This window comes from Macrobrachium rosenbergii, chromosome 48, assembly GCF_040412425.1.
Source record: "Macrobrachium rosenbergii isolate ZJJX-2024 chromosome 48, ASM4041242v1, whole genome shotgun sequence".
Lineage (NCBI taxonomy): Eukaryota > Metazoa > Arthropoda > Malacostraca > Decapoda > Palaemonidae > Macrobrachium > Macrobrachium rosenbergii.
In genome coordinates this window covers 70,302,143-70,327,995 of record NC_089788.1, presented here as the reverse complement: position 1 = coordinate 70,327,995, position 25,853 = coordinate 70,302,143, and the positions used below count along the sequence as shown (strand labels likewise).

At 37.2% G+C, this 25,853-nt stretch overlaps 2 protein-coding genes across 4 annotated transcripts in view; both read right to left on the bottom strand.

Annotated features, from left to right (window-relative positions):
• LOC136831511 (putative leucine-rich repeat-containing protein DDB_G0290503) overlaps window positions 1-10,932 on the bottom strand; it is a 45,634-nt gene extending 34,702 nt beyond the window's left edge. Inside the window, exon 1 of one of the 2 annotated variants that reach the window (XM_067092054.1) lies at window positions 10,528-10,932. In XM_067092054.1, the coding sequence (XP_066948155.1) occupies window positions 10,528-10,535 (8 nt within the window). In that variant the 5' untranslated portion in view covers window positions 10,536-10,932. Of the gene's footprint in view, window positions 1-3,132; window positions 3,504-10,527 lie in introns of those variants that run through there. The other variant, XM_067092053.1, reaches the window with a different exon arrangement.
• A 3,936-nt stretch (window positions 10,933-14,868) lies between these two features.
• Window positions 14,869-25,300, bottom strand: CIA30 (complex I intermediate-associated protein 30). Of its 2 annotated transcripts, none has more exons than XM_067092050.1 (7): window positions 25,182-25,300; window positions 23,006-23,305; window positions 20,744-20,864; window positions 17,128-17,282; window positions 16,002-16,064; window positions 15,408-15,593; window positions 14,869-15,168 (listed from the first exon to the last, which is right to left on the bottom strand). In XM_067092050.1, the coding sequence occupies exons 2-7, from the start codon at window positions 23,279-23,281 to the stop codon at window positions 14,947-14,949; spliced, it is 1,023 nt and encodes a 340-aa protein (XP_066948151.1). In that variant the 5' UTR covers window positions 23,282-23,305; window positions 25,182-25,300; the 3' UTR covers window positions 14,869-14,946. The 2 variants fall into 2 exon arrangements, with proteins under 2 accessions (XP_066948151.1, XP_066948152.1); XM_067092051.1 differs by having other exon boundaries at window positions 20,813-20,864.
• Between the last annotated feature and the right edge of the window lie 553 nt (window positions 25,301-25,853).

Here is a 25,853-nt window from a genome sequence, read left to right as displayed (position 1 = left end):
TGACAGTAATTTCCATTAACTGCTGGCAAAGTTGCCGAAGGACAACAGAGGGAACTCATGTGAACTCATAATTTCAATATATTCTTATTTTCATATTTACATTCCAGCTGAATGTAAATTACTCAAAGTCTATTCCATCCATGCAACGACCATCAACACCAGCATCCATGTCCTGAGCAGCTGCTGGCTATTACTTAGCACAAGCCTCTCTCCATTCTTAGCTGCTGACGTGAGAAAAGCATTTGACAAGGAAAGTAAAATTCTTCTCGAAGCTCCGTAAATGAGGCATGTCCTTGCATTTAATTGGCGCATAATATTGTTGGTTTTCCACGCAACAGTTCTTCGTCAGATAAGGTAACTTACAACTGACATAAAACAACGACGCCATTAAGCTGCTTGTGATTGGCAACATGATTGTGAGGGGGGGACTGCTTCCTTTAACCGAAATTTACCCGAGGAACCATGAAATTTATTACTGTTATATATACAATGACGATCCGAGGCATCAAAACAGCACTACCTAGCCAAGATTAATCAAGTACTCTATTAATCCTGTACCTCGCCATCATTCTGCTACGTAGATGTTTACAAAAAAAACCCCAGACGATTTAAAAGTCCTCATTAGACGAACTATCGGCCATCAGGCTATGGAAGAGTTACAGACAAATTGGAAAACGAGCAGTTTTTAGTTTTCTGAATAGAAAACTATTGTGCCGGCTTTGTCAGTCCGCACTTTATTCTGTCCGCCCTCAGATCTTAAAACCTACCGAGGCTAGAGGGCTGCAAACTGGTATGTTGATCATCTATCCTCCAATCATCAAAAATGCTAAATTGCAGCCCTCTAGCCTCTGTAGTTTTTATTTTATTTAAGGTTAAAGTTAGCCATAATCATGCTTCTGTCGACATAACCCACCACCGGGCCATGGTTAAAGTTTCATGGGCCGCGGCTCATACAGCATTATACCAAGACCACCGAAAGATAGATCTATTTTCGGTGGCATTGATTATACGTTGTAGCGGCTGTACAGAAAACTCGATTGCGCCGAAGAAACTTCGGCACATTTTTTATTTGTTTTATATACATTACGGATGACCTCAAGTATTTAAGTTTCACTGTCCCTCCAACACTTTTCTATCGTTATTATCGTCACTTTTTTATGTGAATGCGTGAATCTGGGCGATTGTCACCGTGGATTCCCCACTGTTGCCAACCACATGCCCAGCTGGTAGTAATACCAACTCATGCCTTGTAAGTCTATTGTGGCCTGTTCAGCTTAGCCGAAAGTATTCTCCATACGTAAAGGACCGAGGGTTTGTATTTGTGTGGGAACAATTCTTTTTTAGTTTGTCTTACCGTGAATACTATTCAGTAATCTTAGTCTAACTCGCCGCTACCGCTTTACGTAGACTGCATTATTATTATTATTATTATCGTCAATGTTACGAGTCCAGCAGTTTTTCTTCTTCTTTACTTTAATATATTTACGTTTGTACCGTCCCTGTCGTACCTGCATACTCCATTGATAAATGGCCTTGAACTGGAGTAAGAGTATATAATCATTACCTTCATGTATCATTTTCCACTTCTTGTTCTCCTGTCCCGACAAATAAGACTATTAAAATAAACCCAGTAAAAAGGCCTCAGTATGTCAATTTCTGTTACCCATATGTTTTTTTTTTTTTTTTTTTTTTTTTTTTTTTTTTTTTTACTGCGCACCCTAAAATCAGTCCCTTCTTTTACCGAACGGTGTTATGGGGATTGGGGCCAAGAAAGGATTTCAACGGCATTATGAAACACGTAAAAAATATGCCGAAGTTTCTTCGGCGCAATCGAGTTTTCCGTACAGCCGCTGCAGCGGGTAATCAAGGCCACCTGAAATAGATTATCTTTCGGTGGTCTCGGTATAATGCTGCATGAGCCGCAGCCCATAAAACTATAACCACGGCCCGGTGGTGGCCCATCCTACATCGTTGCCAGAACCACGATTACGGCTAACTTTAACTTTAAATAAAATAAAAACTACTGAGGCTAGAGGGCTACAATTTGGTATGTTTGATGACTGGAGGGTGGATGATCAACATACCAATTTGAAGCCCTCTAGCCTCAGTAGTTTTTAAGATCTGAGGGCGGACAGAAAAAGTGCGGACAGAAAAAAGTGCGGACAGAAAAAGTGCGGACGGACAGACGAAGCCGGCACAATAGTTTTCTACAGAAAACTAAAATCTACAAGTTGTGGGGAGGGAGAAGATAAACTGTGTGAAATAAGTAACGTTTTTGAAAATACAGTATTATAATTATCATGATAATGGTGAGGGGAACATATAAAATAAATCTTAAACTGCTCTTATGCTTTGTATAAAATACTATGAAAAACAAACCATTCTCTCTCTCTCTCTCTCTCTCTCTCTCTCTCTCTCTCTCTCTCTCTCTCTCTCTCTCTCTCTCTCTCTCAAAAGAACACTGTAGAATGACATCCATTCAGTCAATTTAAAATTTGGCATAAGTGACTCCGAAGATACAATTTTAACCTGGCTGCTGAAACATTGGAAGCTATATACTGTAGTTTACTAATGGCTGGCTCTTTAAAAACAACAGCATTACATGAAAGTCTAGCCAATACTCAACCTTAAGCCGTCGCATTCTACTCCTTAATATACAATATCAGGAAATCTAACAGATAGACAACTTATTCACACATACATTTAGAAGTTACTTCCGTAATTCCGTAAACAGGCATTACTAACTGGGGTAAAAGCTAAATGCGGGTCAACAACGTAACAGCGAAGTCTGACCGCATAATCATGGGCACGCTACATAACAGCGAAGCATGACCGCATAATTATGTGCGTGCAGCACAACAGCGAAGTCTGGCCACATAATTATGGGTGTGCAACATACTGCGAAGTCTGACCACATAATTATGGGTGAGCAACATACTGCGAAGCCTGACCACACAATTACCTTGAAATCGGCAAATTCAAAACTTTAACTGACAACAATTAAACAGCATGCATGTCAATAAATCATGAGCACGAAACCCTTTGAATAAGTCTATTTAAAATACCGCATCCGTAACATAAATTGAAGAAAAACCACGAGCACACAGAACAAGCAATTACTCGATTACTCACGTAATTCCGTAAATAGGCTGTTGTCTCGCAACCCGAACGAGGGGCTCGTCATCCTCGACAGGAACAGACGAAGCGACTCCTACGATCCAAACAAGGGTCACCAGCCCCCACATCTTCCTATCACCGGAGTCGAGGGAAGTAGGAAAAAAGGATTAAGATTCAATATGCCACGAAAGAGACCTCCCGCAAGAGGAGGAGGGGGCAAACGAAGGGAAGCGAGGAAGAGGAGAACCTCGCTTGCGAATCGAGACCAAGAGAGAATGAGAGAGCCAAGGTACAGGCCAGCTTCGAAAGGGAGAAGTGTCGCGCTCAAATGCCCGAGGGCGAATGACTGACTGACAACTGATTTTGGGTGACGGTGCCAGCCATCTAGAGTGCCAGGGCATATCCCCCTCTCTGGGTGGGATGAGGGAGGGGAGGGGGAGATGCCCATGCCATCTAACGGATTCACGAGGGACTCTTACCTCAAGAAGTACTTGTAACGCCCTTGAATTCCTCCGGAAGCTTAAAGGATTTTTTTTAACTCTACCAGGATGCTCGACTACGAATTGTTTTTCACCAGTAATCGAAGTCGTATTTCATAAGTTCGAGCACTGTCAAACTTCAGTATTCCTTTGATTGCATGTAACAAGAGTATACGTAGCCTATAGCCTAACGCCCTGTACATGTTTACAGGTGCATACGTAACATACAAACAAATGCATATGGACACATCAAATAAGGGAGATGAACGATGCTAATATTGACAGTGACCCAATATAAGCCATTCAAAATTACAATAAAGATGAAATAATCCTAATATAAATTGGCCACATGCCATCAAAATTATGCGACCAAAATGACGTACTAATAATCTTTCAAAAAAAAAAAACCCTTTCCAAAGAAATTTACACCTTCCGAATATATCTTAAGAAAAATATATTTTGGCAAGGAAAGACACCTCGAAAAGGTAAAACCGAAAGTAGCCTATATTATCAATTATGAATAAAAAGGCCTCAGAGCAAAGCGCAGTTGCAAATGAGGTACAAAGTACACTCCTTGGAAATGGCAAGCGGCAAAATAGAGGAAGACCATGAAATTTCATAGAGTAGGCTATATACTGTAGAGAGAGGATTGACCAAGGTGGAAAATAGGAAAAAAGGACAATCCACAGATACGAAGGGAAGAAACTTATCAAACGTTCGTTCCCATATAAGCAAAATATTACGTCAAAGTCTGTCCATGGTACAGCATATGTAAGCCAACTTAGTATCTATCAATGTTTTCCAACTTTTTTTCTTTTTACCGAAAAATTCATACCTGGATCAATTTGCTAGAGGCTGGCCCCCGGTTATTCACTTTGAAAACTGAGATGTCCCTCAACAAGAATACAAAATGTACTTCCGTACATATTTGGACAGAATTAAAGTCTTCAGTTGCTGTGCAAATCTGTTATAAACCTAATGCCAAATTTTTTACATAGAACAAGACGACAGCTGTCATGTCCTTAATTCTTTACCATACTTGATAATATTATGCTAAAGGAAATCGGTATCCTGATTAATCAAGCTGAATCAATAGTCCAGAAAAATGATCTAACAAAGACAATTAGCCTAGCCTACAAGCAAATACTGCAAGAATATGGAGAAACCGACTGCAGTCAATTCTGATATGGCATTCCATATGCAAAGACGAGAGAGAGAGAGAGAGAGAGAGAGAGAGAGAGAGAGAGAGAGAGAGAGAGAGAGAGAGAGAGAACTGCCACATCTGGAGGGGAAACACCATGTAGTTAACCTAGCATACCACTTTCACCTAACTTAGGACTACCTGGATGAAGTTGTATCCACTTACTCTTCATGACCCATGTAGGGGTTTTGACTCAGAACCCTAAAGAAATCAGTATGAGCTAGGTTGTAAGTAACTCATCAAATACATTTATGCCAAGATCACAAAAACAAAAACATTTTAAATCCACTTAGTCTGGAAACTGAACTTGATAAAACAATGAAATGTAAAACAAGCAAGCACAAGTTAATCGAAAACCGAGGGATATAAAGAACTTGCATGGCATATGAGTTCCTTTACGGTGTAACCAAAGTCGCATACCTACTACAACTGATCTTTCAAATTAAAATCCTTCTACTGCCGTCAAGTCTTCCGGCGATATAAACTGTCCCAGATTGCTATAGTTTTTTTATCGTATTAAATTTTTTAGATGAACTGTATTTTTCACAGATATAAAAACCAGAACCTTTCATATAGGAATATTACTAAATACAAGCAGAAAAACGGTTGCTAAAGTTTGGTAACAAAGTGGTTAACTTGTAAATATGGACTATGCAGGGCTCGCTGAGGACGGATTTTGATAAGAGGCTCTGGTTTGTATATTTATGAAAAATAGATTACCTTAATTATTTGGTATATGCGCTTGTGAGAATAAGCACCATCGCTTTTTATAAAAGCGACTGACTCATAAAGTGGAATGATCGTTTTAAGGAACTAAAAGGCACTGTTCTGAAAGTTTGACGAAATATGAGTTTGAGAACCTCTGCCAGGTCCCGTAAGTCAGCGCTGATAATGATAGACTGGAGAGAAAGTCAACACAAACCCAGAACTGTCTGATTCTTGGTCAGATAAATGAGTAAAGGAGGGCTGACGCCTGTAATCTATACAGCCTTGCAAGGGGATGCAGAGTTAAGTTAAGTTTACCTTAGTTTTAACAGACCACTGAGCTGATTAACAGCTCTCCTAGGGCTGGCCCGAAGGATATGTAGAGGTTGATAGGGTCCAGCACTCGAGTTCAGTTCACCATAATAAATCATACACTAGAAAAGGTCCATGGAAATCCTGTCTTCCCCATGGCATAGATAATAGAAAATAAAAGTAAAATCGGTTAAAGAATGGGACATCAGACCTACGTTTTCAAACAGATGCTCGGTTGTTTAACCCACCAGTATCCAGCAGCCCAGCACAAACAAGAGCTGAACTGTCCATAGCTGGGAAGGGTGGGAAGGAAGCGACAAGACCTTTTATCCAAAGCATCTTTTCACCAACCTTAGCTCAACCATATACCTTGGAAAGGAGACACTTGTCTGACATCAGCTGCAAAAAATATATACAATATACAAAAGTTGAACAACCATTACTGAACTAGGGAAAACTGTGTGGTCTACCGGTGTTCCTTTATAGAAAGAGGAAGAAAGACCAACAGTCAGCTCTCTACCTCTTAATACCTAAAACCAAAAATTCTAACTGAATGGAGTTAAGTGTAACTCCAAACCCTGTGTGCTAAAGCAAGAGGAATTTAGGTCTCTCCTTACAGAAGACTGAAGATTCCATTCAAATGACACTGGGTCAGAAGAGGGAGGTGCCAGGCTCGCCTCCAGGCTGACCAGCCCTGCAGGGAGGGAGTGGCTGGGGCACTATGACCTGACAGAAACACTATCGAGACAGACAAGTAGAGAATTCCAAACATCATATTAGGAAACCCTCCTCGAAAAGGTGAAAGAGAGCCCATTCTAACCTCACAGAGAGGGAATGAGGGAATCATAGACGTGGAGGAAGGGAGACATTGATGCATTACCTAAGGTACTAAGCCTGACCTCATGCCCCCAGAAATAAGGTAGATTTCAATTACCCCTGTTTTATCCAAGTCATCAGTACAGTTTGGTTTTCATAAAGGCCTTGGTACTTGTCAATACCTACCATCTTGCAGAGTGCTCTTGATGAGGGTGCGGTGGTTGATGACCAGTATAGTAGCTTTAGTAATGCCATTTCAGGTGTTATTATCTATACTGCTGACATGTGGCAAGGTCTGGAGAACAAACTGACAGCATACACTGATAATGCTACTCTTTTAGCTGTTGTTCCATTTTTGGCCGTAGGTCTTTCGTTGTAGAATCCTTCAATAAAAATCTGGCCTGTATTCATGAGTGGGGCAGGCTTTGAGGCATGAAGCTTAATGCTTCTAAAACTCAAAGCCTTTACTTTCTGATTTACATTTCAATGTTAAGGTTCTAAATGTCAGTGACTCTCTTTAAGATTTCAGGTGTAACTCTTGAAAAGACAATGACTTTTGAGAAACATATAAGTAATACTTCTTCCTCTGTTTCTCAGAAAATTGGAATCTTGAGGCAATATTTTACAATACAGTGTTCCGGAATGAAGCTATTATATACAATAGTGTTTCAACTTTTCTTCTCCAGTGTAGTCTTCCAGTGTTGACTTTCATCTCCAACTCTTGGACGGAGTTAAGTTTATTTTGCCAACTTTTAATGTTAATTTCTGGCATAGATGAAAATTGAGTTCAATAGATTTGTTACAATAAATAAACTGCGATGACAAACATCCTCTGCACTCTTCTTTACCTGACCTAGCTGTTTCTGCTCTAAACACTAGGCAGGCTAGAATTTTGGCGAGATGCCAAGCGCTGGGACCTACAAGGTCATTCAGCGCTGCAAGGGAAATTGACAGTAAGGCTTGAAAGGTGTAACAGGAGGAAAACCTCGCTGTTGCACTATGAAACAATTGTTAGAGAAGTGAAAATTTGGATGGAAGAAAAAATATGAATGGAGGTACAGTAAAAGTAATGAAAGAAGTTGCAGTTAGGGGCTGAAGGAAGGTGCTCTGACGGCACTAACCCCTACGGGGTTTTCTAGTTAATAGCTTTAGCACTGCTGTACTCAGTTTGGTAAGAGTTTTGCCTTGGCTGCAACTAAAACGTGGAATAGTTTGCAAAGTGCAGTTGTGGAATAGTATTCTGATCTCCAAATGTTTAAAGAAGGAGCAAACTCATTCCTAATCTCTGCTGACATCTCTAAATTTAGATGTACCAGCTTTATTTTCTATTCCTTCATATTTATTTATATATCACCTTCTATAACTTGTCTCTCTCTGCAGGCTGATTTCCCTTGGGAGTCCTCATGAGTTCATGTCTGGGAAGACCTCCTAGCAACAAACTACAACAGGAATGTTCAATCATTTCCTCAAGTACAGTCCCTGCACAGAAAGTAGTATTTGTAACCGAATGGGAGTCAGACTGGTGATCGCTCCCTACAAAAGCAAGGCAACAGACCAGACACAGGCAATATTTGCCTTTAAAATAGCATTGCTTGATCGAACAGGCATTCACCATGTCCAACACCTGCAAAAGGTTCACTTGGTACTGAGCACAGGAGATACAGGGTAAAGGTCAAATGTGCCACAAGCACTGGCAATCATAGAACCTATGCCATGTCCAGGAAGGTTGATTGAACTACAGACCTATCTCTATAAACTATGGTATATGGGATCTTATGCATTACATAATAGCTAAAACAGGTCACTGGAAATTGCAGTGCAAAACAGAATTTATTTAACATCAATCCTAATCTTACATCCATTCAAAGAATGGCTCCAAAAACTTTTTAGTACAGTATGTATTTCATTTTAGACTCCCTATATTTGTGCTTTTGGACACTTATGTTCAACACTTGCAATCAGCCCCAAGTAGGCTACTTCCAGTTAATTAAGAGACCTTATATCAATATGTCACATCTAATCTCACATTTTTCTTTAAATCAAGCAGTAGCTCTTCAGTTCTGATTTTGCAGTGTGTGATGCACAGATGACATTCCACACTCTTGTGGACTACAGTGGAAACAGCATATCCGTTAAATGTATGCCAACTTATGAATAAGGCCTCTACTTTAAAATTTTGCAAAGGTTACAAGCAACAAGGTAGTGTATAAAAGTCTTCATCCGATGATCTGGCCAAATGACTACCTGCCATGGTTATACATGCGGGAACAAACTCTTCACTTTCCAGCCTAGAGGTTTTAGCAAGGATCCAGGAGGGGGGTTGAACCTCTTTTACACAAGATTACGAAATATTAGTTGAAGGGGAGCAAGGCCCAGCACTGTACGTGATGTCAGGATTCATTAAGTTTAGCATAAAGTTGTCATAGACTCGGGCGGGAGTGAGTTCTGGGCTTCTCATTGCCAAGGTGGGGGAGGAAATTACATGGAGCCTAGGTTAAGATGGAACTTTATGTATCATATTATATATATTAAAATTGCAACTTCTGGATGAATTTCTTGACAAATTAATTTCTCACCATGATCAAATCGATGAATTTCTTGAAAAATTAATTTCTTGAAAAGTTCAAATCAAGTATCACCATGGTTGTATGATACATAATTATGTTTTTCTGGAAAACATATAAAAATGGTTTGTCACTCTGGCTCCCTAAATTGTTTGAATGGTAAAACCATACTCATGGAACACCAACAACACAGCTTATTATGTAAGAAAGCTAGGAGTGTGTGTTATTTTTGGAACAATCAGTTACAGCATTATTAATATGGCTGGGTATTTCAATAAATTTCAATAAAATTATAAACAAATTCCTCAAAATACGCTGGATATTACTTTTAAGAAATATTGAAGTCCTATTTAGTCTAATGTACTGTCATGTCAATTTTTTTTTAATAATACATGTGCCATTAACTAAAGATAAGCAGTTTTCTAAATGTTGCCATGATTCCTCTAATGACATGAATTACTTTATGTCAAGTCTAGTAGCAATAAAGAGGAGATAGGTTTTTTTTTTTTAAAGAATTTTAGCTTCATTTACGTCAAACTCTGTATGCCCTACACTGAGTCTGGTCTTGGTGAAGCGTCTAAATTCCAAAAGACCTAGGCTACGAATTCATGAAAAAAAAAGCCGTATTTGGAGGTGTACAACAACCATCAATTGAACTCAACTGAATATAGAATTTAAACCGAAGGCCAAGCACTGAGACCTATGAGGTCATTCGGCGATGAAACAGAAATCGACAGTAAAAAGGTTTGACAAGTATAACAGGAGGAACCATGGGGAACCACAGTGGGACTGGGGCCAGTGATTTATGCCTAAGATCAGGTTAAGCAGGGGGGGGGGTATGGAAGGGGATTGCCCATTACTTTTGGGGATGCCACTGCAATGGGCAAATTAACGTGGTACAGTCTGTAGGAAAATTATGTTTAACTTATTTATGGCCACCTAAAATGGTGTGTATATGGCAGGTCACCATACACATCCTTATTTCACACATTTTTTTAGGCCTATTCCTCCAGCTTTGGTCCACCATTACCGATACACTTCAGTGGGATGTATTAACCAACCATTTCCGACATCAATGGCAAAACCGTCAAAAATCACATCAATACCTACCGCAATTCCTTTATTCTAAACTTTGTGACGATTATGTATTTGTAAATAACATCTGCCAATTAGACCTAGTCTGCATGCTTCAATAATTGCACTCCGAATACTAGATTAAGCCTATAACCTATATTTCCTTAAGGAATACAGCTACCAACACATACTAAATGTAGAGAAATGTTTTCAACAAAAACTACTTGATATATAACCCGGAGACAAATAAAACACTTACCCATTCATAAATCCTTCATAGGCCTACGCCGAGTAACTCAATATCCATCGTAGACTGGGTTAGGGAAGGTCAGGCTAGGCCTACGACAAGCAGGCACTATTTGTTTTGGCTACCACATGGACGAGTACGCCTACCGTACATAAGTCCGCTTATTCTAAGCTCACAAATCCCCAGAATTGCACACAATTTCTATAAGTACGTAATTATAAAACTTCAAATTAAACACAACACAAAACGCCACAGACACTCGAACAGAAATGGCGACGGAGGAATCGAACACTTCTTTACAACTCTAATTGTTTAGAGTTGCCAGATTATCTTGATTCGCGTCTATTCTTTAAATAAGAATAAAAAAACAAAGAAGAAAACAAGAAAATTGAAAATATTTCAGCAATTCTCAATTTTAGTAAGAACTGATAGAGCTTGATAGATTTTACTTTTTCCCCAAGACCGGCATTACTGCAAATATTCATTTGATTTCCATATGGCACGGAAACCAAAGTCTTTGACTGCAACCAACATAATCAGAAAAATACGAACCTTAATTGATGTTTCAATAAAATCTAGTACTTCATAAAAAAACACGTACAGATTAGGAGCACAGAGATTTTATATTCAACTCTGGAAATTTATAGACAAGGCACAAGTTTACAAAAGTGTCCTCCAGCAGAAACTACAAAAGTGCTAGTGAGTCAAGTTTGTTGCTAGCAATGGATTATTATAACATTTAATTATTGTTTTTTCTTATCTAGTAATGTATAAAATAGGTCTGTGTGAAAAGGATAAAAGAATGAGCAAAGATAGCCATGAAAAGGCGTCTTATTGATTTAGTTTATACACACGCGCGCACACACATACGTGTATATATATATATATATATATATATGTCTGTGTGTGTGTATGTGTGTGTGCGTGTGTGATGTATGAGAGCACATCAGCTTATCAGCTACTGTAAACGGCAGATGAGCCAACCTTTCGGCTCCAGAAGCGTTCCCTGCTTGTCATAGGAATTGCATAAATGGTTTGGGAATCATGTATAATGTGACCCAAGGCAGAGCAGTGCTTAGTGATGGGTTATGTACCCCTTGGTGGGAGGAACTGCTCCATAAATGTCAAATAAGATCCTTCAGACATGGCCAATAAAAATAACACATTCATTTGGTAGAATGCAAATGATAGCAGCCTTGGCTCCAGCATGATGTGGAAGTCAGTCACCTAATGGCTGGAAGCATAAGGTCACCTCACCGTACCCATATTTATTTGCATATGGTCAGCAATGTAAATAGATATTGCAGAAGGAGGATATTTTGACTAAGCAAAACAAGACTTTTTTGAAAGAGTTTGACTCCATACCTTTCTGGGTTTGGAGAATAAAGGTCAGTGGTGCTAGGTGACTTAAATGCAAAGGTAAGTGGCATTGTAAGCAGATATGGAGTTCTGGAGCACATTTGGGAAAGGGAAAATGTTTCAGGAAAAAGTTTGTTACACTATGCATTAGTTCAGAGTAGATAGAATAGTAAGCTGATTATTGTAATGGTGAGAAGGGGAGTGACTAAAGGTATATCTGATAAAATAGTTAATATATACAGTAGAGGAAAGGGTGAAAATTAAACCGAGGCAAGTGAATTCAGTAAGAAGGAAGTGAGAGGGCAAATAAGGTAATAGATGAAAATGGGCAAGGACTTTAGCTGCAGAAGTTGAAGGAGTATTAGAAAAGTGAGTAAAATTTCAGGACGGGCTTAAGGATCAGCAGGAAATATATTAAGGTTTAGGAAGGTGGGAAGAGAGAATAATTAAGACAGCAAGTGGTGGAATGAAGAAACGCGAGTTTAGAGGTGCAGCTGCAAGACAGAGCGCAGCACTATGTGGGGGAGTACAGGGGGCTGGATAAGATGGTTAAGAACTCGAGAGAGAAACGGAGGGTACTTAATAAAAAAAAGGGGGGAGGAAGTAAGCAAAAGATTTCAAGGAGAATAGGTAATTGTTCTGAAAAGAAATAAAGAGCGAAAGGTTAATGAGCAAATGGATCTCAAAACAAATACTGCAGAAGGAGAGGTGATGTCTGAAGAGGATGCAATCATGGGTTAATGGAGTGAGAAGTTTGAGGTTTTGTTGAATGGAAGGGGTTAGGGCAAGTTTGAGAGTGCTTGTGAACATGATTGCTGGGGATGTGAGGAGGGTAATTAGAAGGTGAAAATGAATTGACACTAAGAGTTGATGGGATTACAAGTGAGATGCTGTCATAATACAGCAGTGAAAGTATGACCGTGTGGCTGATTAAGGTTTGCAAGAAGGTTCCAAGGTAACGGGTGGGAGTAAAAATTGTTCATTTGTATAAGGGTAAAGGGTATAATGGAGACTGGCAAAACAATAGGAGCATAAATTTGCTTAGTATACCATGAAATGTGCTTTGCAGGATTTTGATTGAAAAACAGATGAAAGGTTTGATAAGGAAATAAAAGTGACACATGAGACGAGGAAGAGGGTACATGGATCAAGTGTTTCTTATGAAACAGATACGTGACAATTTTGAGAGTGAAGGGAAAATGCTGAGTGTGGCATACATAGGCCTAGAGAAAGCTTATGACAGAATTAATAAAGGCAATTTGGAGGGTGCTGAGGATGTATATTATTGAGGGTAACTTGCTGAGATATAAAGTTTTTTTAATGAATGTGAAGTTTGTTTGGAGCTTGTAAGAGGCAGTAAATATTTTGGATGATGGTAGGGTAAGAGAAGAGGCCAATCACAGACTAGGTATAGTAAAAGGTTCTCAGGATGTATGCACATGATTTGAAGAAGTTTGGAGTGTCTGACGGAAACCAGGGTTGGAGTGTATTAAGGGTTTATTGAAGTGCTGATGTTGACTGCACATGTTTGACACAAAAGACTGAAGTTTCCATTCTATTCAAATACTACAAATGTGATCTATTATAAATATGGTTGCAAGAAAAAAAACAGATACAGTTTTTAAAAATTGATAATTATACTATTGGGATCTTGTTTAAAACTGGGTTAAAAATAAACTTAAAACATGCATAGCATATAAATAATAACGATGGGCCTCAGTTTAATGAATCCCACAACTATGAATTTCACCAGTCAATGGTCAACATTGTAAATAACACAACCATAAAGTTATTTTATTAATTACAATACCATAAAAATCCAGTGAAGCACTTGAGTAACTGCGTGAATAACTTCAACTCCTTCAAACTTATTGATGACTGTTGACTCAAGAAGCACCTCAACCTACAGTGCACTGCAATATGTAACATTTATTCTTAATTCATTTTTTGCTCTGTGCTTGATTCTCTGATTAGAATCCTTTGTCCCAGCAATACATGTTAATGTTCACTGTCTTGCACCAATGATGTGTGATCTTAGTAGATCAAATTGGATTGAAATAAAAAATTTACTAAGTGCTGGAACCTATGAAGTCATTGAGTGCTAAAAATAATGTTGAAACAATTATTAGGAGAGGGTGGAAAGTGAAATGGAAGAAAGAGAATAAGGAAAAAGTGTCCACTGAGGCACAAACCCCCTAAGGGAGGCAGGCCAGATTAAATGACCAGTTGCTGTTTTGGAATAATAAAAGCATGGAGCCAAACATCATCTGTTGGTGACACAGAAGTTAGATCTCAACAAGACGACACTTTATGGCACATCACGTTACAGTACAGCCTCCTTTCTAATGAGCATAAAATTGAACCGAATGTTTACTATATAAAAAATTTGTATGCGCTAATGCATAGTTATCTTTTCACCTATGGTTCTTCTCATTGTTTTAAAAGTGTTATCCTCTAGACTGGCAATCTAAACAAGCAAATACTGGATAAATGTAAAAAAGAATGTAGATGGTAGGTTACATGAAGTCCACTGCTTTAAAGAAACATTGACAGATATTGACACTTAATGGAAAGGTTAGACACCCAAAGTGGCCATTAATGAGATGGATCATTGTAGTATTAAAACCAGACACTTAATCCTTTGAGATTTTGATAACTTCAAAGAATGTCGCCCTATTACCAACCCTTGAAATTCTAATGATGTCAGATGATGGCATCAACTGAAAATTTTCTGCAAACTTTGTCATTTTGACTTCTTATTTATGCTGTTTTCAATTTTTTAATTTGCATAATAGACTGCAGATATTCATCTTTAAAATGACACCAAAACCAGCTTTATACCAAGAAAATTGAAATCACAGCCAACAATAAAAGAAAAAATCATTGTGTCCATAATCAGTCAATGTGCACTTTGCCAGTAGAATTTTGGGAGCCCCTCAAAATCTAAAAGTCTTAATTAGGGTGAACTTCTAAATTTAAGGGCAAAAACTCACATTAAAAAAAAATTGCTTTATTACATTCAAATTTACACATTTAAAATATCAGCTTTACAAACCTTATTCTAAATTTATGCTAATATATATAAAATTTAGGTAATTTATACATTTCATAGGCAAATTCTTCAGTGTGATCAGGATCACAATAAACGCCTATATAATCTATTTCTAATCTAAATGGGGCATTAATTTTGTCACCTGCTGAAATACCCAAAGAAACTACTCTGTCGAGAGGAATGGCACATTGCTTATCTTGAATGCGACCTTTGCTACTCAGAAAGAACTTGGAAAAGGGAATCTGAAAGAAATGGAAAATTAAACATTACCTAAGTGTATCTACATTTTATATATTTAACTATAGTTACAGAGCACCCTTATGAGACCACCAAGTCCAATATTTATTCACCCTATGATCTGGTCTTAAATAAAAAGTAAAAATTTCAGCATGGAAAACTAAAGAAATCTGACAATTAAGCTGTTCATAGCCTAAGTATAAATTCACTACAAGAATGAAAATGAACACATATACATACTTACCCTGGTAAGCTGCCAATGAGGACCTCCTCTTGTGTACAAAGCATATGAATAAATATCATTCCAGGTTATGTCAAAGTATCCGGCAGTCGAAATATTTATAAGATATGAACGCCCATCTCCACGAACACGTAACTCCAATGTATTGTATTCAGACCAGTCTAAATATGTTTCACGCTTGAAGGATTTCTGTAATAAAAAGTTTATTTTTACCTCAAATCTATTACTTATGATCAGCTCTTCCATGTGCCATGAAACTCTCCAAATGCTTCTGTTTCTCTTAAAACAAAATGGGAGTAAGGCATAAGTATTGCACCCATATAGATGGATCTAAAAGTCTTAAGTAGTTTCAAGTCCCATTTCTTGTACCTCTGCATGAACATTAACTACCTGTACTCTCATGATGTTCCAATGTGTATTTGCGATAATGAATTAACCATCTTAGTTAAACAGTAGTTAGCAATTACACTGTATTTCTTGTATTTGATGTTTCATTTAGATTACTAACAATAATATTTTAATTATATTCTAATGCCCATACAAGTATAATACAACACAAAAACACAATAAAAAACTATCAATTACACAGCAACTCACCCTTGGACGAAGAGACCTCATATTGACATACCCTGCTTTTTTAACCACACCATCTTTAGGAACCTGGAACAAAAATAATTTAATTTATCTTAAAACTTGAGTTTTTGAAAAACTCAACCCAAACAATATAATACACAATAAAAGCTGAAATGTATATGTTTTGGCTGTTCAAAATAACATACCAAGATCACTGTAATTTTCCTAAAACTTCTTGATTTTGAGATAGCATCACAATACTATAAATGGAATTATCCAAGTTCTGTACTAAGATTACATGCACCTCATTACTACCGATCACTGTCCCTGCTTTTACTGTTAATTCCTTTGCTCATTCACTACCAATACAAAAAGCTGACAAGATGTAGCCACTGCATGTGGCGGGAAATGTTGAGTATCTGGTCCTAAGTCTAAATCTCAAAGTATTTAATATTACATTGCTCTTGATCTTATGGGCAACCAATACTTATGTATATTCTTCTATAATAAATACCATAACAATTTTAATACTTCTTTCTGCTTTTGTGGTATTTCCTCTCTTTTACATTAGTTTACACTAATCTCTCTTTTATTTAATGTGACTAATGCAATGATGTGTCTAGGATTTTTCAATCTTTTTCATTCATTCATAAGTTTTCCAAATATAGTCTGAAAGATTACATTATTTGTTTCCTGATAAGATAGAAAACTTAACTATATCTCTAAAGCAATTACCCTGAGGTGGGACCTGGGGGAAGAAGAAGGAGGTTGAAAGAAGAAGAAGAAGAAGAAGAAGAAGAAGAAGAAGAAGAAGAAGAAGAAGAAGAAGAAGAAGACCTGTACACAATAACATACTTAACTGTAAGGTACTTTATTCTTCATATAACAGTATAAACATGAATCATTCAGAATAACGTCTGAAAAATACAAAATTATTATTATCGTTATTTATTCACTTTTGCTTACAGTATGACTGGTAAGCCAAGGAAAAACCACTCATTAAATCCACAATCTTCATAAAGAGGCAACTAATTATATGGCCTGCTTACCAGTTTACAAGCAGTTTATATGATAAGCAAAATGGAGGGTTTTTGTTCCTAAAAGAAATTCCAAAGAAAACAGTTAGATCAGTGCAATCTAACTGCCTTACCTGTGTAGACAGTTCACCAGAGAATAACCCATGGCCTGTTGGAGACAAAGTAACTGCTCCTGAACTAAAACCTTCATTGTGGTCCTTGTCACATGTTACCACCCATTCCTCCAGATCTTTATTTTCTTTGAGAACCCACATCTTGTCCATATCACCTAAATAGAAAATCAAAAATAAAGTACACTATACGTATATATGTAAATTCAGTATAGGTATACATTGCATACACACACTGATATTGTTTATCATTCCTCTACTCTTTATATATTTTGTATACAGTATATGTAAATATGAATGGTATTTATAATTATATGAATACCTCAACTATCATAACCATTACATACTATACTGTATACTGTATATGCATATATACATGAAGGTGTATTATAAAGACACAATATAGTAATGGCTATGACTGTAATGGTTATTCATGTTTACATAAAAAACTCAATTCTAATAATTATGTCTATATATTATTACACATTTTATACCGTATATATTTTATTATGTAATAATCTTATCTTACATGTACTGTAAGCAGCTGAGGACTGTGATGTGCTATTTACCCTGTGGGTATTAAAAGTGAAAACAATGATAGATGGCATAAAAAAATTTATAAATACAGTGTGTGTTTAGGTTATCCATCACTGAGCATACTTTTACTTTTTGGCCTTTTATTATTTATAATTCCTATAAAAAACTTGCAATCTGCATCTGACAAATGTTGTTGTGTGCATCTTAAAATTAATTTTAAAATACTAACTGGTCCAAAACCCATTTTAAAAATGAGGTCTTAGAGGACTAGTAAAACTTCCATTGTTTCTGCAGAATCTCTGCCATATTCACCTTAAAAGGGTACCACTGAATATATCACATACAAGCTACCACAACGATATAATTCTTCCTCTCATCGTTTCTTTTCTAAATCTAGCAGACATTATATGCTGATTTCAGTACACCTATTTCTATACCAATGGGGACCATTTGTGTGACATTTTATCTTGCCTGGGTTGTCGATTTTGAAGTTTCTTGTAACTTCTCTTTAACGTTTCAAGTCATCTCCCTACTGAATGTTTAAGTTTCATCAATTCTGTCACGAAGCAGACCATCAGGTGACTTTGTGTTGGAAAGAGTACTAGAGGAGCGAGGAATATCTTGGTCTGTGGTGTTGGTAATGAACTTCATGAATTTAGCTTCACTATGTTCCCTCAAGTATTGATGTGGAGGAATTTCTCTAGTGTGTAACATATTCCAGTCAGCTCTTTGGATATCATGATGAGGAGTATGTGCAGTTATGCTGCTTTGGAGAAAAAGTGATCACCATTTTACAGATAACTGCAATATAAGGAAGAACACAATTAGGTCAACTGATGAAAAAACTCCTTGCATTTCAGAAAAAATGTGTTTCACTGTCATTTAGGCAACAAAGGTCATTCATATCTAATGCTGTAATTCATCACTACCCAGCCCCCAGTATAGCAATTATGGCCTCGAATTGGATGTGGGTATCAAGTCTCCTGTTATTGGTTGAAAATTCTCGAGTAAGTTTTGGAAGTGACTCAGTCGTAATTTTTATTTAGCTGATTTGATGTTAATAACTGTGAAAGAATTACTGCTTTCATTGCAAAGTTTTACAGCTGTTAATGAAAATTCTTATTCCTGATCTTGATATCATCCTCTTGCATTGGTATTCAAGCAGCTCACTGTGCATGCTGTACAAGGTATTTCTTAATTCTGATCATCCTTTGCATTCAGATCTTCCCAGATGAGATATGCAGTTAATTCTAACAGCCAGCAAAACATCAGCAACAGGAGGGAAAGACATAAACAAGCGTAAGTGTCACTGGACAAAAGCCACTCCTTCATGCAATAGTCAGCCATCACCATGAAACTAGCAACTGAAAACTTCCAGTGCCAAAGAGGTGTTGATGTAACTCGTAGAATACCTGGTCTTCTTACTACCTGTATAACTCTTCCTACATAAAAGGCAATTCCACCAATTCATGACTATTCCTGGTATAAAGAACATGTCAGATTACACATCCATACTTAGCCCAACAAATGCTGCACAAGTAATGGAGGTCTCTATAATAGCTCATCAAACAATCCACAAATCTTACCGGGAAGTCCTTGCAAAATAATACAAGTAACACCAACCACACACACATACTCTTGTACAATTATACAGCATTTACAAAGGGATATGCCTGCTAGAATGTAACAAGAGCAAGAGGATTGCTAACCCACCAAAAACATTAGTAAAATAAGAAGACAGTTTTCATGCTATACGCTAGATTTGCACTAGTTCCTCAAAATCAAACATAACTGTTATCTTAAGTCTTTCAACAAAACCAAAAACTGTTTGGTGAATACTCAGAGCTAAACAAAAAGCAAGCTAACAAGCACTATGTTTTGGTAAAAATACCAAAACACCTAAGAAACACTATAATGAGCCATGGAAAAAATGTTTTACAGAACCCACCAAAAAGACTGAAAAAAAAACACTATGAAATACTGAAGAAGTGATGCATTTGCAGTACTACTACTTAACCACTTAAACAGTTGGTGACGAAAACTTCATTGGACGAAGAGCCCAAAGTTAAATTACTGAAAAGGGCTAAGAGAAAGATGTAAATAACAGCACACTACAGAGAAGAAAATTTCTTTTCGATGAACTAAGGATATGTATATTCGATGAATGTGAACAAGAAAGGGTGGTCCAAAAGTTCTCCAAAAACAGGAGAAAAACTGTGATTCGTTAGCACGTCAACAGATACAAGAAATGAGGTGGTTTGCTAAAAGATAAAATTAAAATGTGCCAACCTACACGAAGTAGGAGGGCTCCTGCTTCTTGTCTTTAGGATAGGGGAATCACACTTGGGCACATTCCACCTGACCTAAAAACTCAGATTATGGTCTGTAGATTTCAAAATGATTTCAAGTGCTCTGACTTACGTACCCAAATACACACCATCTCAAAGAGGCTCAAGTCTGTCTTACAAAAGTTTTCCATAACTTGCAAAAGTGAACTGCATATCCTTGTCAACGTGCAGTCTGGAAAACATATCAGCTAAGGATTCAGATATACGTAAAGCTCGATGTACAAGCAAGTAGGCCTTGACTGCTACCTGTACACTGTTCTGTCATATACCTAAGATGTCACGCCATGACCAGAACTTGAGAGTAAGTGAAGCATTGCAACAGGTGAGAGGAAGGACTATACCCTAGAAAAAAGAACTCCCACACCAGTTACTGCTTTGCTTGCTTACATACAAGTTAGCTACATTCATGTGATTTCTGTATATACACATGTTGTTGCATATTATAAAGGTTTGCCTGTTGTATGTACTATACATATATCAGATCTGGACTGAAGGGGACCAATAGCAGGGTTGATGCTAATCTGAGCAATCAAGAGTTCTACAAAGTTGCATTATACTGTGAACAGTCAAATCAAAAGTAATTACCCCAGCAACATTATATATTACAAAGCCACAAAATACTGTGATTACAAATATAATCGGATATACTGATGTAGATTTTAAATACATTATTCAATAAACTGTGAGGAATACAATAGCATCTTGCATTTGCTGGGAAAATTAATGCAACTGACCTGGTCTAATAAGTAAAGGATCACATTCAAACTTTTCTTTAACTTCTTCTTGCCATTTGGCCAGCTCACCTCTTAGCTCCTTTAAACCAGCACGGATCATTTCCTTCTTGCTGTGCTTTTCCTATAAAAACAAAATCAAATAAAGATTAAACTTATCTGCAATAACAGCCTTAAGGTAAAGCTTCACTCATATATGCCAACACTTGCATTAGCAATAATAAGTACAGGTAACATTTTAAGTTGTTCAGACTATTATACAGGATGTATAACAATAATTGTCACAGAATGCAACTTTAATGAAATCTAAGACCATATCTGAATTGTTAGGGACTGGTAATAATGGTCGTGGTTAAGATTAAAGTCTGACATCAAGGAAAAATTTCTTTAGAATTTAGAAACTATGAAATGGTTATAAAAATCTGATGTGCCAGTGAGGACTGCAATCATTAGTGTAAGAATGAAAATGTAACCTAATTATTTAATAAAAAAAACCCGGTTACTGATTCTTTTTGACAACTGGAAGAGTCAGAACATTCAAGCAAACAAAACTGTAAACAAATTCTTTACTGCAGAAGTTGCTCCAATCCAAAGACTGAACATCTCTAAAAAGTAAATTGCATTTTTCATAGATATACATACCCGAGTCTTTATACACTTAACTTTTTCAAGTCTTTACACAGAAATGCACCAATTTTCTTCCAAAAGCGGGATTGTTCATTGAAGCTTGTTAACATGGCAATTAGGTTTGTTAACATGGCAATTAGGGTGTGTGTGGTGAATGGAGGAGGTTCCAGCCACTCACCTGACCGAACCATAATTGTTTTCTTTGTGTTAAAAGACAAGATGCAGAAAAAGTTATTGGTGGAATTTAATATATAAAGACCTCACCACAAATACACTTGATCAGCCTTGTTCCCAAGATTCAATGACCCAATCAGCAATTTGCCCAAAGATACTCCTATACAAAGACTTCAACCTAGGTTTGAGTAAATGTACTTCATTGTAACAAATATTAAACAAAATTATTCTTCTGATTTAATATCGCAAGTTTTTAAAGTAATTTGTATTTTGTCTAGGAATATGCACCAGAGCCCCTTACATACGAATATTCCTCACCGTGAGCTGGAATCAGTTGTTGAAACTTGGTAACAATGTTGTAACTGTTGGTAGGTGTGTGAGTGGTGGAACCCCCAACCCATCAACCACTTTTTCTTTTTACTCAGTATCAGGTACTCTGTGGGATGGTTGTGGAAGGATTATGATAACAGGCTCTGGTTTGTACACCTATGGAAAACACAAATTATTTTTAAAATTTGTGATTTGTTCATACAGAAATACAAACCTTTGCTATACTGTATATGTAGGAGACTCCTTCAATATGTGGGAATGTAATCTCTCAAGCATGGGGATGACAGACCAATCAGACCTTTAGCTCAAGGAGAAGTGTCTGGAATCTCACTCGTTTGGGAAAATTCTCAGAGAACCAAGTGTAGCCACTAAGATGGGTACCTCAAGTTTGAAGGCAGCTAAGATCTGGTCAATATAACAAGATGGATTCAAATGATAGCTCTACTGTCAACCTCCCTTGTTAAAAGAGAGAGCAGAGGGATGCTCAATTATGAAGTTTACTTGGGCCTAGTCCAGCACGTACTTGACATGGCTGTTGCCTTGCAAAGAATGGAAGAGAAAGGAAGAAGGAAAAGAGAAAGAGAACCAGCCACTCAATCATTCAACCTCCAGCCTTATGCCCACCAAGTACCTTAAAAGAGATACTTTTTGTCTGAGAGGAGCATGGATGAATACACAACTTGCTAAGCAGCCACCATAGGTCCTATGGAGAAGGTTTGCAGGGACTTGTCAGCGATGTTCCTCAGGAAGAGCAAAGTAAAGATAGTCTGGCATCTCCAGACACTTGTCCTCATTATCTGTGATACTGAAAGTTTCTTCAGAATACCAGGGACAGTCCAGTGCTGCTGACTTCATGAACTTCTCCCCCAGTTAACTACGTACCTTGTTTTCAAGTTTTAACAACCAACTCCAGCTTGCAAAGAGGAATACTCCTACATAAAAGGTGAAAATTTGTATTCACATAAAGCAAATAAATGCCTGAAATGGTACTTTTAACTTTAACATTTTAATTCCAGTGTTTAATTATAATTACCTGTATTACATAAGGATTTGCTCTTAGTGGTGAAACTGTTAAAGAAAGTTTACTTACGTAGGCTATATATCTAACTAAGATTTAACTGAATTCACACTCACCTTGCCACCATAACCACCTTTTCTATCTCTCTCCCAGAACATCCAGTGAACAGGAGTTGTCGAAATAAATCTGACTGACTGTGCATTATTCTGAACATTGTCGAGTGCTCTGGAAACTTGTATTCTTGAAGGCTGTAAATATCTTGCCTTGAGAGAACGTGAAGATTTAAAAGAATCACGAGTTGCAAAACTGTAAATTGTTCGACACGGACCAGTACCAAGTGATGTGGTGCACAAATTTGATGGCAAAAGCAGACGAGGTATACCACAAATCATTCTGCTACAGGTCTCAGCCTTCACCTGAAAATATATTTTACATTAAAAATATAACAGGAAAATGATGAAATTATTTTAAATAAATGCAACATATACACCAACAAAAAATGTACAACCAAGTAATTAAGTTGTAACACTGGCTCCCAGTGAATTTTGGAAATTTTGGAAATCCTCCTATACAGGAGCCAAGTCTACAAGACCTTACTGACTTGGGAACTTTTCAGAACTATTTCAATGCACAAGAGAGCATTATCCTCATCTTCCCAAATGAAGTTCGACAAGCAAAAAGATCAAAGATCATTACAGATGACCCTGCAGGATTTACTGTGTACATTTACTTTTGCAACAAATATTAAAGTCTCACTTGTTGCCTCCACATTAATTTCTCTGTAGAAATACTGACATGAATTCCAAGGGGGGTTAATTACCCAATTTTCAAGGTAATGTATTTACCAACCACAAATACAGTATTGGGGTGTGAATTTACATAAGATGCTCATTTAACAGTGTCTCACATCTATTTTCAAGCTTTACTTATATACTCAGTCTTTCACTTCTTCTTAACCCTGGGCTACATGTATGGGGATTTAATATATATTGAGAGAAAAAAAATCACAGAACATTACTATTTTGTTAAAATGATAATCTTCAGTTTAGAATGAGCTTAAAAATTTTTTACCATTTTTCTTGGAGGGATTTCAAGACTATATAGAGTGGCCTATCCACAATAATCTCCATGTCATAAAGGGAGAAAAAAGTGGCGTGCCAATTAATAATAATCAAGTACTGTATATGCAAACCACAAGGTATGAAATCAGAGATAAACACACTTCATATTTTTGGCAAGAACTGTAGTGTGTATTACCAATCGCAGTAATGGCACACACAGGCACAATTCCTAAGCTAGGTTAGGTTTTACTGGTATTTAGGGTTAGCTGCTTTACTTTTCTGGACTCTACAAACAGAAATTTAGAATTTCTTCACGGATTTTGATCTGAAAATGACTAATAAGCTAACGGGAAAGCATACAAGTCTATGCCTTGAATTAGGGGAGACCTTGCATTTTAGGGTGCCATCACCGAGTCTGTATTTACGCATACAAGCTCCTCAGGGTGCCGCGTTTTGCATCAGCCCCTCGGGGATGAACGTAAAAAGAAGGGACGGTAAATATCTCAAATTATCTAGGTAAATTTTTAAAAAATTACCTCACCTGTACTGCTTTTTATACACCCTTTTCTATTTTGTTTAGCCGAACTACTACAGACTTAAACCATTGTAACCTTCTTAAACTAGTGCAATCATCCTTATCTGGCTCGGGGCTTCACCCTTGGGGCCCCAGTACTTAGCCTAACCTGGCCCTTCGCCCTGGGTCGCTCAATCTCACTTACCAGTAGGTTATGTAGGAGGCGGCTTCATATGAAGATCCCTGCATCCAGTTTGTATATTAAAGCCTTTACCCTTAAAGTAAATTTTGGGAATATACAAAAAGTAATGTTGCCTAGCCTAATAACATTACTATAAATACACTGATGACCTAGGCAATGACCATTCTTACCCGGCAAGAACATTGACCCTGAACCCTGTAGGTCAATCTAGCTTCGAGGCAGTTGCGTTCTGCATATGTACACTCAATCCTCTTTTTTACATGCTATTATTTATTTCTAATTCATATTTTGGCCTGCAATGCAGAATCTTACATAGACCTACCACAAAATATTATACGACTTATGGATTCCTAACCCTGAGGCTAACCTCTCAGGAACCTTAGATCTATGACCCTTCAAAATGAGACCAAAATTTAGGTGGTATTTAAAGTTGAATTCGTCTGCAAAAGATTTGCATAATGAATCTAACTTCTTCGTTATTAGAGAAGAAAAAATACACTGGAAAATGACATTACCTAAGCGCCATGACAAACCACAAATTTGGACACTGAAATTGCAGAAGAAGAAGAAGATGCAGGCTCAGTTTTGATCTCATTATTTACATACGCACAGAAATGAAAAAAACAAAACGGTTCAATAAGTTCGGCAAAAGAAAGCAAATATTTGGAATAATAGCACACAATAAATGGCACAAAGGGAACAAGTATATGCTAAGAGACACTAAAAAGTACGGGGACGTAATGAGAGTACATTAGATAGCATATAGGAGTGAGACAAGAATTATGAAACTGCTTTGGCCTCAGCTTTATTTGGAAAAAAACATGGAAACCTGGAGTAACATCACGGAAAAAGAAATGAGAAATAAAGGAAAATACAGTAAAGGACACCTCTAACGACTGTATAAACAATCAATGTGGACACCGTATTGGTAACAGACGAACTTGGCGCATGGCCTGTGGCCTACAGAATAGGGTATAAAAATGATTTTGTTCCATAACACGATAAATTCTGAGAAGACAAGATTAATAAATAGAAGTAGTATAAGATGAACTAAGAGTACAAATGTAGTAATATCACGTAGTAAAAAAAATACATGAACTGAAGAAATGAGGATCTATGACAAGAAAAGGGCACTCGAAAAGGAAATAAAGAAGAAAATCGAGGAAAATAAGAATACCTTGGAAAGG